Below are 15,534 nucleotides of genomic sequence, written 5' to 3' on the forward strand. Positions count from 1 at the left end.
GAAGATCTCAGCAAAATTCTTCATAGTCCTTCCATTTCCTTGCATGAATTTCTAGTTCTTATAATTGTACCAGTGGAATGGTTAAGATGGTCATTTAAGATTAGAAGGAATACAAATGACTTTTTAAAATGTTCATAGTGATAACTAAGGCAGTTCCTTTCACTAAAAATAAATTCATTTGTTCTTGTTAAGTCATGTGTACTGTTGTCATAAAGACTTCTCATTTTACAGTTACTATGGTATACTGTAATATTTATGATAAAGCCATCATAAGATGTATTGGTCCATAAGTTTTACAGTATGAGAAATAATGATTCCTGTTAGAAGAAATTAGTGAACTATTTTAACTAATGGGACGAGGCAGTTTCTGTTGGAGTACTGGATGTACGTTTGTGCTTGCATGTATTAGAGAGAGAATGTGCATATATGTATGCATGCCCAGATACACACACACATACACACACACACACACACACTTACAGCACCTCATATTTCCCATGGTTCAATACTGACAGTCATCCAAATGCAACTGTTCACATGAATCATTTCAAAAGAAATAATTGTTAGTATTACTTCTAGATTAGCTGTAAGCTTTTCCAAGATAATTAATGCAAGATCCTAAAATCTATTTTGGTTTCACAGCAACTTCATTGAAATGTAACTTAATATGATCCTGGGCACTGTGGTTCTCAAAGCCACCCATGTGCACCAGATGAGACATCCCAATTTGGTTAGCACCACAAATCCTGCTTGGAAACTGAAGAATGCATAGTGAATGCATATCACTTGCACAGAAGATCTTGTTGCCCTAACAGTTATTATTATTATTAACCTTTATTTATGAAGCGCTGTAAATTTACACAGCGCTGTACATGCAATCTTTTTAGTTAGACGGTTCCCTGCCCTCAGGCTTACAATCTAAAAAGACATGACACAGAAGGAGAAGGGAGTGGTGGCGGGAAAGGGCAAGAGGTCCAGCAGTTCCTCTCTACCTCCGAGGCCTGGACCAAGGCAGATGGACTGGAGGGAGGGCTTGGCTTCAAAATGGAAGGTTAATCTTCATCCAGGGAAAATACATACTCAAGTAGGATAATACATATACAATACATAGCAATACAGGAAATGGTTCGATAAACAGGCAACAAAAGAACATCAGATAGTAAGCGACAATTATGCAATGCCTGGGAAGGCTTCTCTGAACAGGATGGTTTTCAACTCCGTTTTGAAGCTAGTTAAAGAAGTGATGGCTCTTGCTTGTGGGGGAAGAAGGTTCCAGGAATGAGGGGCAGTGAATGAAAAGATTCCCAAGAATATTCAGGATAAAGCACACAGTCTGCAAATGGTGACCCAAGGATTCAATCAAGACATCAGAGACCAGCCATCTGGCTTCCAACATGATTCCATAGCTCCAGGGTAGTTTAACCAGAACTTGGGAGATCTAAGTTCAGATTCTCAGTATGTCCTTAAGAACCTGGCTTAACAGGGTACCGACCTATGTCAAAAGTTGACATTCAAATGACTGTCCCTGCATAATGGAAACCAATATGATAATTTCAGTATGGTATAAATTGATTGTGTTTGCCCATGATGAATCATCCCCATAACAAAACCATCTGAGACTTTGGAGAAACCCAATTTAATAGGCATATTGTCAATGATGATTGACAATACTGACTTTGAAACAAAACTAAATACATCAAAAGTGTTGATTCTGCTGCCAAGACATGAGGGGATAAGCAAAAAAGACGAGAAGTCAGCAAAATATATTAAAGATCAATACTGTTTCCAGTTCTTTGTATTACAGACTTATAGTATATGTCTTGAGGCAACGGCTTTTTGCATTGTTACTAAAATTGCAATGGCATAATCCCTTCTCCTATTACTCCCGCTTCAGCAATGTTTTCTATAGCAACAGAGTGATATAAAAGAATTGTGTAAAATTAATTCTTGTCCACAGTTTTTTTAAAAAAAATAATGTGTTTTTTTTTAAGAAACTGGACAAGAATTAATTTTGCACCATTCTTTTCTATCACTGTATTGCTATAAAAACATTGCTGAAGGGGGAGGAATAATAGGAGAAGGGATTGTTGTTAACTTTGCTTGATATTAATCCTTTAAAATTGATACAGTATCTTTATAAAGAAAATATTCTGGGAGAAATGAAAAAAAGGTCACTGAGTAACCTTGGGGTAGTTGCTCTTTCAGCCTTGCCTATTTTACACAAGTTGTGTGCAGTTAAAGTGGAGGAAGAAATAACCATATATCCTGCTTGAGCTTGTTGAAGGAAAAGCAGGACATAAAGGTGGCAAATAAAATCAAATAATACAGTTGCTGATTACCCTGAGGACATCAGAGTAGATATCATTAGTGTTTCTCACTGTGCAAGAACCCAGAGGATACTACAAACTATAAGATCTGGAGGAAGCATTCATAAAGTGTCCATTTCTGTTAGTCACCATGCATTACGGTATCATGTTATGTCAAATTTGCTTTGTTTCCTTCCATTCTAATTAATTTCCTTAACGGTACCTCTTGCCCAGTTTTAATAGAGGGCATATATCAGGCAGCATTAATATCCCATTCGGATCAGCGTTTACTACTGAAGGGGACCTCATCCAATGTCCTGCTACTTCCATGCTGCAGAGTTTTAAAGGGAGAGTGGTGGTGATTGTTGGCCATGTGGCAAAGAATGCGGCATTGGTGAGTATTTATTGTGTCATATATTTTGTTCAGAACCATAACAATGAGGAATTAAGGAAGGACTCTAGCCTTCTGGAGAGAATGCTAAAGCAGCATACACGCTGTAGTTGAAAAATAAAAACGTGTAACGCAAAGCTTGGGAATGTCATCCCAAACAGTAATATATATATATATATATATATATATATATATATATATATATATATATAACTTTTCCAAGTCCTAATACAATCCCAAACCCAATTTTAACTATAAGCAGACAAGAGAATTAAAATCAGTTAAAGTCATAACTGTTAAAAAGAAAACAAACAAGACAGCATACTCTGAAAGTCCCTTTCCTTCTGAGCAGTCAATCTGAACCAAAAAGGGCTATACCTGCTTAGAAAAAGGTAGCATGAAGGGTGTCAGTGTAACCTTTTTAGAAAGTGAGTTTCAGAGCCTGAGAGAAGAAGGCCTGTCTTGTGTTCCAACAAGATGTACCTGTGAGGTTGGTGAAACGGAGAGAAAGGGCTCCCCAGAAGATCTCAAGACACAAGCAGGCTCATGGGAAGAATATGATCCCATAGATAAACAAGGTGTGAACAACGTAAGCAGTATACATCATAACCAGCACTTTGCATTGTTCTTTTGTGAAATCATTAGGTAATTGTGGTGTGTGTGTGTGTGTGTGTGTGTGTGTGTGTGTGTGTGTATGAAAGTTCTTCATACTGTATGTAATATTTATTAATATTTAAACACTACCCTCTCCGGTCTCCACCACCAGCATTCATAGTGGATTGGGTGTTGTTTACCATCCTCTTATTATATGAAGTTTTGTTATGCTTCAGAAATTGTTATATAGAACGTCACAAGGGCCTGCCAATCAGTACTAGCACCTTTTGGTGAATAGAGAAAAAAGGAGTCGGGAGGTGATTGCTGGTCAGTTCAAAATATAGTAAATGCACTAACCCAGTATGGGTATAACATTAGGACTGCATAAGTCTTGTAAAATGAACAGCACACTATGTAAAAGTTTAACACGTTTAACAGACCATGTATGTGTATGTCAAGGCACTGTGACATCCAGTAACAGGCAGATTCTCAAATACCTATGCAATGGTCAATACTTTATCCCTACTTGTACTGTTTTTGTGGGCTGGTACAGTATATGTATACTTTCATTGAACAGTATGATGTCTTAAGTAATGTAAAATCAGGGTTACCACTGAATTAAGAAATGACAAATAGGTGGCATAATGCTATAGTAGATAATAAAGACATAGAAATAATTAAAGATTTTCTATGCCTTGTTTCCATCATTAAGCACTCTGGAGACTTTGGTCAAGAAATTAGAAAAAGGTTGAGACTTGGAAGAACAGCGAAGAGAGAACTAGATATCTTTGAGTTAGAATCAACTGTGCCATAATATTTCCAATTTCTATGTATGGTTGTGAAAATTGGAAAGTGAAGAAAGCTGACAGGAAGAAAATCACCTCATTTGAAATATGGTGCTGGAGGAGAATTCTACAGATACCGTCCACTGTTACAAAAACAAATGAATGTGTAGGCCTCAAATTTTGCTGGAAGATAACTAAACTGAGGCTGCCATGCTTTGGACATATCCTGAGACATATCTATGGATATTTCATGAGACGACATGATTCATGGAAAAGATAATAATACTTAGTAAAGTGGAAGGAAAGAGAGAAAAATTGCTCTATTGGTGGATTAAGTCTGTCAAGGAAGCAAAAACCCGAAGGTTGCAAGACTTGAGCAGGACAGTTGAAGACTAGGCTTTTGGAGGGTTCTCATTCATATTGTAGCCATTAGTCAAAGTTGACTTGTTGGCAAATAACAACAAATAAATATTCAGTGTGTTAGATCTGTAATAGGCCTGGCACGTTTAGATCAGCACTTGATGATCCAGTCACTGAGTGCTGAATTTGCATCTGTGATGTTGTCATGATAATTCTCTGCAGAAGATGACGCCTTAAAATACAACACATGCACATCATGCAAAGGGATCTTGTAGCACCTTAGACTAAAGGATGGAACAGACAGCCTGGAAAAACTGGCTTCTGTGCAAATTGGGGGCATGGCATTTTGATGATGTACATCTCCAAGATGCCAGGAAGACGCCCAGCCAACCAAGCAGGAGAGGCTTCAAGCCACTCCAGAGGTGTGGCGTTTTGACAGTGCATGCCCCCGAAGTGCGTGGAAGCTGCCTGGGCCCACCTAAGGCGGCCCAAAACTGGCCCAAATAGGAGCTGATTTTTTCTGCTATTTGTGGCGGTGGTGGGGCGGATTGGGGTCACGGCATCTGTTTGCCATGGCTCCGGGGTGAGCAGCTCTGGAGCAGCCCCAATCTGCCCTTTTGGGGCAGTCTGTTTCGCTCCTTCCTGAAGCATCTGATGAAGTAGACTTAAGTCTGTGGAAGATTATGCTACCAACTTTTTTCTCTGTTAGTTTCAAAGGTGCTAGAAGATCCCTTTGCATACTGATCCTCAGGCCCACTGCTCACACAGCTGCAGAAATACTTATTTGTATCTCTGGAAATAAGCCAATCCCATCATGCACACTGAAAAATCTAGTACAGTTGTTGTTGTTAGTAGTACTAAATTGGAGAAATCATGGTATAAACTTTTTTGATGTGCACACAGTAGAATATGAATCTGGCATAGATGTTTTTAAATTTGTCTTGTGGTTGTTTTAGTGCAGTCTTTTCCTCTTGTTAACTGTTTTATTGATTATTCCTGTTTTTAATTATGTAACATTAGTGTTTTATGAGCTATTGTAAACTGGCCTGGAAATGTTTAATTGAGGGGTATCATAATGTTCATGTGTTAATTTGATCAACAACAATAAAGCCAAGCAATATGACCAGGACTAAACTTGTTTTAGAAGTTGTAAGGATTTAATTGTGATTTCCCAGAGTAGTTTCAGCACTGGCTTTCAAATATTATCAATTTGTTCTCAATTTTTATTAAGGTACCTGTTTAAAACTACAGCAGGTTTAGACTTATTTTGCAATTCTCTAAAAACACATGGTTATTGATAACTATCAATAGCTAATTTATGGTGGTGACTAGTGTCTCAACCTTCTTCTTTTCATCTTCATATATGCTTTCTAGTCAGGACACCAAGTTTAGTGTGACAGTGGAATGTGATACTTTCCAGAACTGTAAATGTAGTCCAGAATGTGGATTCTTTATCGGTGGAGATTCTTCAAAACCAATTGAACAGCTTTTCCAAAGTCAAAGTACACAAGGAAAGCTCTGGTTTTGAGACTAAAGAGGCTCATATGGTGAGCTGCTAGCTTTCTAGAATTGGCTACACAGCTGAATCTATCAATTATAGGATTTTAGCCATCCATATATAAATGAAACCATCATAACTCACCATTAGCCAGACTGGCTGGGGCTGAAGGCAATATCAGTGGCATCTGAAGGGTATACGGGTACTCCAGACCTGGAATATATGCCCATTTAGTTGCACAGACAAAGCAAGCTTATTCTTAAATCTTGCCATCTTCTAATAATAAGTGTAAGTGCACATACTGATTTGGGGTGATCCAAAATGACAGGAATGTCCTTCTACAAGGCAAAAGCAATCCTATTAATGTGAAAGAAAAGATCTGGCTTAACTTTATTAATCTGTTGACGGTAATAATTAGCCATTCCTTTCTCTGTTACTCTGGGAAAAACATTTTCTTGGCCACAACTTCAGTAGCTCAGGCCAGAAAGGGTGATTATAGAGATAAATGAACTTTTTACCCTACTGTGCTTTTATAGCTGTCCGCGGTTATGGCCAATAAACGCTGGATCATCACACCAATTTATTCTGGCCTGTAAAAATTACTGAAATGTTACTCTCCCATTGTCTCAAACATATTCAAAATATTTCATGCATGTTGCTGTTCCATAATACCACATATCTCACTGGACAATGTAAAATTTAGCCAGAAGAGAGTTAGTCAATCACCTCCAAACAAAAAGTCACTCATGTTTCTGTGTGAGATTTTGTTGCAAGTAGTAAGCAATGTGACACATTCTTGGCCTGAGCAAGTGTGTCTTTCCCTTATGAAAATGACATGCTTCCTAACATGCATGGTGACCCTTCCATCTGGGAACTGTTCCTTTGGCAAAATAAAATCTCTTGATTCACAGCACCAGGAAACTAGTGTTGGAGCACATTTTCAATCCAGTCACTGGAATTACTGATAACTGTATCTGTGTGCTAATCTAGAAATTGCATTGTGGGATGCAGGCAAAAGTTTATTAACAGGAATTTTTATTTCTTTTATTTCTTTAAAAAAAAAAACCCTGAAAAGCAGCCCAAAAAAGCTGAGATCAGAAAGAGATGAACACCAGGCACAACTCTGTCCCAAGGGGCCATCATTTTCTACTCAATGGTTGTCCAAAACTGTTTTTCAACTCTGACGTCAGGGGGAAGGGAGAGGTACACTTGTAAAGCATTAAGCAGCCCCTTCGCTGGTGGTATTTCATTACCATCTTCTAGTCTGCTACAAATGCTTTTCATTTTAAATACCAATCAAGTGTTCTACTATTCTTCTGTATAAGAGTGGGTTTGGTCACATTATAGCAAAGATTTGGCCCCTTTCACCTCAAAAACAAACACAAAGATTAAAAGAGTAGAGCCCATAAATCATGTCATTTTGAAGAAGGTTTGTTGTATTCCTTTGACACATTTGCGTTTGCATGTCTTCATTCCTTTTAGAAATGATCTAATATTTTTGTGATTTTTTGATGTGTATTTCATGAACACATCATTGTTTGTGCCAGGTAATAATAAGAAGTAAGAGACTATATAAATAGCATTTGTCCTTCTGATACATGGTTTAGGAAGAGCCCTTTAAACTGCTGAATATTGCAAACACATTTCAATTGTTATAGCAAGATTGCAGACAGTCTTTGAAATATTTCCACTTTGAAAGGTTAAAATTTTTTTAATAAATACTTTTATATTTTTTAAAATAAAGAATGGGATCTGCTACAATTAAGAATTAAATATAAAGTGATTAACCTAGAAAAGGTCTCTTTTTGAGGCATGCTGTGGTGGTAACCTTATTTCTTATCATATTTTGCATCTATGTAGATTAATGGGATCTTTAAACTCCTCGTGTGTTAGGCCCTCATACCTGTCGTTTATACTTGAAATTATAGAGTGGAAAGTGTACATTCCTTACTAGCTGAGTATGTAAGGAATTTTTCCTTGATCTTGAGTGAACAGAAAATGTGTTTTTGCCCTACTCTGTTCCATACTACTTATCCCTCTCATTGCTTTGATATTTCAGAGATAGTTCTGCTTTAGGCTCCAAATCACAACTGCAAACCTTTGGAATTCTTTCATGTTTACTTGTCAGTGGATATTTACTATTCAAAAATGTTTTTGTAAAAAAATTGTCATTTGCAAAATCAAGATCACCAACAAACTATCTTTAACAAACTATCTTTAGCCCTCCAGTTGTTGTTGGACTGCAACTTGTTGTTATTGTTGTTAATATTTATTTATATAGAGCCATAAATTTGCATGAAACTTTACAGGCATCATCAAAACAGCATATAACCTGCCAATGGCGTACAATCTAAAAGGCATAAAATATAAACTATACAAAATTAAGCAAGTTACGCAGTTAAAATACAAACTGTAAAAACGAATACGTATAATCAAATATAAAAGCATAAAACAATATTAAAATACAGTTCCATATGCTTTAGAGAACAAGAAAGTCTTTAATTCGGATTTAAAACTAGCAAAAGAAGGGATAATCTGCAGATGTTCAGGGAGGCAGTTCCAGGAGTACGGTGCAGCAAGTGAAAAAGGATGAAGCTGAGCCAAGGAAGAAGAAGCCCTTGGCTGGGTAAGAAACCACAACTTCCTAGAGTGCAAATCTCGAACAATTCCCATTATCCTTGACCTTCTGTCATATTGACCAGGGACATCTGTTCCTTCCTCATGACAAAGAGTGTGCTCTGGCAAATCAATAGAGAATAGCCAATAGCTGATCATGTTTAAAGTTGCCCAACTGCAGTAAGCATTTTTCCATTTTGTAAACATTTTAACTGTATAAACTTTAGCAAGCCCCAACTGCTTTCCACTTTCTTCAGGGAATTCTTGTGAATTTCAAAGATGTGATTTAGTTATGGGTTGACCTCATTCTGGACTGTTTATCTGAAGACCATGTCTCACCACCACTGAGTTTATTAATGTAAAAGTTGATTAAGCCTTAAGGTCAACTATTCTGATATATGAAAATACCATCTCTATTGTGTCCATCCATTTTTACCAACCTGCTTTCAGTAGCTCCTGTTTTCATTGTTGTACACTTGTCTGTATGAGAAATTAACCATAAGGACTTGGCTTTAGTCCATTAACTGTTGAACAGGGTTAGTTTTTTCTCACTCTTAATGGAATCTTTATTGTATATATATACTGAGAACATGATGTGTGCAATGTACCAACATACTTGAAAGATGTGGGGTTTTACTGCTGTCGGTGGTCTGGCATAAACATAATCTGGCAAATCACATATCAGGGAGCATAGGAGTTGACAGTCAAACTGTAAACAAAGGATTTTAGCTTCTGATGCATGAGTATAATGTAAATAGTAAGGCCTGTGCTATAAATTCACTGGCAGACAAGTATATTCAAGGCAAGATGTTTTAGAATGAATTTGTGTTGCCATACTCTTATTGACTTTTTATTTGCTTAACTTGAAGTGTGTGTGTATGTGAATTAAACTTCTGTTTTCACCCGATGGATATTTAGGTTAATTGGATATTAGTAAGAGGAGAGTGACAAAAATAATTCATGGGTAACTTTTGTATACTTTTTACTCTCATTCTTCTTCGTTTCCTTTTTTTCTGTGTTACACTAGCATTCATTTTTCTGTTGCTCATACACAATATACATGCAAGTTCAGTATTCGACATCAGAAAATGCAAAACAGTAACTTATAAAACTCAAAAAATCAATTTCTTCAATACCCATGTTGCAAAAGAACCTTTCAGACGTCCTTGTAAATATTAGCAGTGATTGTTCCCTCTCTTTCCCTCCAGCAATATACATACCAGAAATAACCCTTTAACCTTTTTCTTAAAAAAAAAAAGAATCACTTTAACTATCATATATTGCAACTTTATGGATAAGAAATGAAACAGCACTAGAAAACATTTTAGCTCAGTTCTGATTTTATTCTCTGCAGTTACATGCATGTTTCTGTTGATGTTTAACTTGCCAAAAATTGAGATGCCAGGTAGTAATGGTGACTGTAATTTAGCAGAAAGGAAAAAATGCCGCCCTTGGCACAACTCTTGTAGTTCTCATGCCCAAAAGTAACTTATCCTGTAACTAAGCTTAAGTACATGTAGCTGAAATAATCAAGTATTTTTCCCATGTTTATCACTATCTCCACTTCCTTTCTACTTTTGTTTCCCCTGTGATAAAATTTAGGTTGTTAAATCCCTTGGAGCAGTCTAAAGGCTCTGCTGTATAAGCCGTCATGTGTACTGAATATGTTGTATAATTGGTACAAATGCACTCTCCCAGCGTTTTACTTTGAAGCAAAACTTCAAAATGTTTGGATTATACCTCCCCAGTTCCCTCAGCCAGTATGGCCAGTAGCCATATGTGCTAGGGGATTCTGCAAGTTGTGATCCAAAATAATTTTATCCAGTCTATTCTTTCAAGAATGCCTTGATTGAAAGTAATAAAATGTCCACATAACATGTATGCTGCCACCCATGACAAATGGTTGTTTGTTTATTCATTACATTTACACACAGTTGCTGCCACGCAGGCCACAAGTGATTTCCTAAACAGAAGATAGAGCATGTTTAAAATTTGGTATGTGGAATAGGACCTTACCTATCTATTTTGATGCAGTTCAGTAATACACCAGATAGAATTCAGATCTGTGGTTGTATTTGAGGTGGGAAAAGATGGACTGACAGTTCCCTTTTCCAAATTACATCTGTTGTTCTTTCTCGTAAGAAGGAGGTATGCATGCACTTGTGCATTTCCTTTATCCCTCTTTATTCTAGTTTTGTCCCTTTTCACTTTAAGCCATTTGGTATCTCTTTAGTGTTCTTGCCTTGCCTAGACCACCCAGCCAGCAAGCTAGCAACTCTTCATCTGTATCACTGTTCTTTCTCTAATATTTTAAAAGTTGTCACAAATTCTCTCCAGCCGGGTTGCTATGGATCTCTCAGCATGATAATAGTAAGAGCCCCTCAGTCCTATCAAGAAGTTTAAAGGGGTCGTTTGTCAAAAAAGTTTCAGTGAAAGACTTGTTTTACTGCATTGTGATGACTTAGCCGTTGCAACAGAACAACACAGCACAAGATTTATTAGCCTTGAGTGAGAAGTGAATATTGCAACACACGCATAGTTGCCTTCTGTATAAGTGGAAGTCATCGTTGTAAATATATCCTAAACTATGATGCAGCGGGGGCAGGAGGTAGCATTTCACATAAAGATTATTAATAAGCACTCTCTTTTTTGCTCTCTTTTTGAATAGATATACAGAAAGTGTGTGAGAGAGAGAACCTTTCACATATACAAATGTAGCCATTTGGCATCAGCTTCCTAGTGATGTTCATACATATTTCATACATTTAATACTGGAACCAGATGGCTGGCTGCACATTATATTCAATAAATATATCATTGTCCTGTCCTATCACATTAGTAGTTAAGGGACACAACGCATTCTGTGACTGCAAAACAATATCACTTTTATATACAAAATTACCCTAGATCATGTACTAAAACTCCTTATGCAGTTGAAGTCCAACATGAAAAAAAAAGCCTAGGTGGACTTTCTTAGGTTCACAGGACATGCAGACTAGAAGGCAAAAATAATATGTAATGATTGTGGGCTTGCTTTTCTCTTTTAAACTCAGAAACAGTTACTTAATTCATGTTATAATACATTTTAGTGACCCTCTCTTGTGAGCTGGAGCAGACAATGTTTAAGTTCAAATGCAAAGATAATATATTTTTTAAAAAATCCCAAGATTTCAACTTGGAAACTGGGGGTTCTTTCAGTCTTCAGCACCTTGTTCCAAAAAAACAAAAACAAAAAAACACCCAGGGATGTGGAGGACTCCATCTGAAAGCAGTACCTTTGTTTTTTCACGTGATGCATCTGGATCCCTGTTCCTTCCATGAATATAGGATATTACCTGTAGTTGTGAGCAAAAGTCAACACTAGGAAACCTCAGTCCTTTGATGTGAGGGGTGGACATTGCTGATAGGAGAACAGAGGAGACTGTTACTGTTTACATTTTCAGAAGAGAAAATATTGACTTGTACAAGTCAGAGGTTGAGATTTTAATGGTGACTAGTAGTGCCAATGTCATGCTGCAGTTCTGTGTCCTGAGAAATACAGCAGCCACAAGTTTTATCAGCTCAAGACTATTCATCCATCAGGCTCAGAATTGCCTACCAACCAGTTTTCCAGGGTTGTATTTCCACCATTTGTACACAATTCTTTTTCTTTTTCTTTTTTCTTTTGGTCAAAGATTGAACCTGGCACCTTCTGGCCACAACATGTGTTCTCTGCCACTGAGCTGTGCCTCATTCCCAGCATTAAATAACTTCTTAACCTATTGTAAATGTAACAAGCAAAGTGAAATGACAGTGCGGCAGATCCTTTGCCCTTTTATTAACCTATAGTGCCAAATGAAACTAAGGGTCAGAACATACCGGCAAAATACACCGGCTTCCCGGCAGCTTGAGGCTGTGGGTTACGCATGATTCACACACCCAAGCCGACAGGAAGTTGCCGTGAAGCCACCCACCTGTTTACATGGTGGCACTTTTCAGAGTTCCAGCAGCACGGTATTTAGATGCCACAGGAGTGCCAAAAAGTTGTGGCAACAAAAAGGGTGCCCTTTTTCTGGCACAAAAAGGAGCAGCATTTTGCTGCTTCTTTTTGTGCCAGAAAAAAGCCAGATCAGGGCCATGGCATGTTGTTGCCGCAGCCTCAATCTGGCGTGTAAAGGGGCGGCATCAAGCCGCCACTATATAGCCATCTATTTCAGCTCCAGGTTTCAAGAAAATGGGACTGTTAACTTTCCTTTTCATTTTGAAAAAAATTGATGCACATCAGTGTTTCAGCTAGTGCATGAACAAGGAGCCCTAGTAGCGCAGTGGTTAAATGCCTATACTGCAGCCATTCACTCAAAACCACAAGGTTGCGAGTTCAAGACCAGCAAAAGGGCCCAAGCTCGACTCAGGCTTGCATCCTTCTGAGGTCACTAAAATGAGTACCCACACTATTGAGGGCAAATTAGCTTACTTGCTGTTCACCGCTATGATCTTTGGAATAGCGGTATATAAATAAAACAAATTATTATTAATTATGATGCCAGATGTCTGTATTACAATCTGAAGCTATTTTCCCTCTTTTTGTTGTTGTTTGCATCCATGCAATTACTAATAAAAGTGTAATCCTTATAACACACATGCAACTTCAGTTTGCAAATACAGAGAGAATAAAGGAAACAATAGATTTGGTCCAGCTGTTTGTTTTACAGTTTCTGGAATAGTCATAAAAACTTTATCAGCAAATTCCTTAACCACTTTGAAGGACCACTGCTTTCCTTATATTCTCTCCAATCTAAGATGTAACATGTATGTGAACCTACTTATTTAATGTACCATTCTGACTGAATTTTTATGCTTCAGTTTGCAGCTCATCTGGTGAAAATCAAATATCCAAGGGTTTGCATTTTGGATGGAGGCATAAACAAAATCAAGCCAACTGGTCTGCTGACAGTACCTTCTCCACAGATATGACCCAAACATGTCTATTAGCTAAATGAGAAAACTGTTATGGGCATTACAGTACTTGTATTATGATTATTGCCATCTTTTCACAGTGGTTTTGCAGGGAGAACATGTTTGTCTGTTTGTCTTTTCACATAACAGGTTCAGTTTTACTGAATTAACATTAACTTCTGTATGGTGTCATCCCATCAAGACTTTAGTCATTTCACTCTACGTTATTCATCTAGCAATAAACCAGTGAAGTTGAACAGATTTTAAATCCTGTATATATTCTGTTCAAATTATCAGTGCAAAATTTCATGAAATATTTCAGTGGTAATATGTTAGAAAGTGAACAAACTAATGGGATGTAATCATCACATGCAAAAAAATACAAGTCCACATTTCTCCTTTAAATTATTCAGTTGCCTTATTGATTTATTCCTAGACCCGTGTTTTGTGTATGTATGTTTTGTTTTGTTTTTGTTGCTTTTTTTAAATAGTAAGATATTTCATTCATGCACTGATTAACTATTTAGGGAAAATGGCAAACATTTGCATTTTATTTCATGTGAAGAATAAAGGGAGAAATAATTTTTTTTCTTGTAATATACAGATTGTAATATCATTCAACCTAGAAGGAAATGTGTATGGAATCTATATCTTGTACACTTAACTAGCAGATTAAAAATGCTAGGAGTTTGTATTGTAATTGGTAATGTAATTAAAATGTCTTTTTGAAAGCTAAAGCGCCTATAAAGTATCCATAGTCAGTCAATTTAGAGACCTATTGAAACAAACATGGTCGCCTATAGATACTTCACAGTGTGGGAGCAACCCGGACGTGCTAAACATCATAATTTAGAAATACATTGCTTTATATATTTTCATCAAAGCTTAAAATAAAGCATGGAGTGTTTTGTCAACACAGTTTGAATATGGTTTCACATTCCTCCCACTGCTTTTTTTTTTTTTAGAAAAGATCTTCCAAAATGTAGAGGTTACTCAGTCAAATGCCAAAAAACATAAATTGTAAATAATGTATGAGGTGTCTAATTTAGCATTTTAGATCATCATATGCTCATTACTAGCCAGTAGAGCATTACAATAGTGCAGCATGTTTATAACTTTGTTACCTTCAAATGAAAATGTTAAGTTAAATTATTCCTTTATCTAGTATTTTCCAAAACAATATAGAGAAATGGCTGAAAATGAAAAGGGAGGAAGGTAAAAGGAAGTGCACAGTTCTTCTGCAAACCAGCTAGAACCCCAATTAGTTAGGAGCTAGACGGTTGCTAACTGGCTCAAGAGCCAGTGTGATTCAAAATATCCATTGGTGGGCTTGTGTTATGCTGAAAGGAAGCAAGCAGCAATACAACAGAATTGTTTTCAGGCAATAGAAATTCTCTCCTCCTTGTATTGGAGTCCTGGGTGCCAGGTCTTCTTCATGTTCTTCATGACTAACATATATGGGTCACATTTGCCTATACAATATACATTTTGAAATGTCCTTGAACTGAGCAATATTTTTGGCAGGAACCCTCGCCCTCTCCTTAGCACGCCTGTGCACTTTTTCTCTGAACATATCAGATATAAAGCGGGATTAGACTTAGAAGAAGGAGGCATTAAAATTGGAGGAAGAAACATCAACAATTTAAGATAAGTAGATGATACTGTACTACTAACAGAAAATAGCAAAGACTTGGAAAAATTACAGAAGAAAGCCAAGGGTGAAAGTGCAAAGATGTTTTCAGTTGAACATTAAGGAAACAAAAATAATGACTACAGATGATTTACATGACTAAATTCTGAAAATCCTGAATAGACTCTGGAAGGGCAGCTATGAAGGAACTAGACAAGATCCTGAAGTATAAAGATATATCCCTGAATACTAAAGGTAAGATTGTCCAAGCCTTTGTATTTTTTTTATTATCAATAATATTTTTAAATTTTACAGTACAAAGTATTATGCTTTTTTCATACAAGTATATGCTTTACCACTTTACTTATTTTATACTAAATGGCCCAGTCCAGACAGGCCGAAAAGGACGCTCTTGTCAC

The 15,534-nt window shown here is 36.9% G+C and overlaps 1 protein-coding gene across 2 annotated transcripts in view; it reads left to right on the top strand.

Moving 5' to 3' along the window:
• Window positions 1-14,401, top strand: part of TBCK (TBC1 domain containing kinase) — a 103,293-nt gene extending 88,892 nt beyond the window's left edge. For both annotated transcript variants that reach the window (XM_089526015.1, XM_089526016.1), the window contains 2 exons: window positions 2,541-2,700; window positions 13,393-14,401. In XM_089526015.1, coding sequence (XP_089382141.1) covers window positions 2,541-2,700; window positions 13,393-13,503 — 271 coding nt within the window. In that variant the 3' untranslated portion in view covers window positions 13,504-14,401. The remainder of the gene's footprint in view (window positions 1-2,540; window positions 2,701-13,392) is intronic.
• The last annotated feature ends 1,133 nt before the right edge of the window (window positions 14,402-15,534 follow it).

Source organism: Sceloporus occidentalis, unplaced genomic scaffold (genome assembly GCF_023333645.1).
Source record: "Sceloporus occidentalis isolate IW3139 unplaced genomic scaffold, rSceOcc1.0.p SCAF_5, whole genome shotgun sequence".
NCBI classification, from domain to species: Eukaryota; Metazoa; Chordata; class Lepidosauria; order Squamata; family Phrynosomatidae; genus Sceloporus; species Sceloporus occidentalis.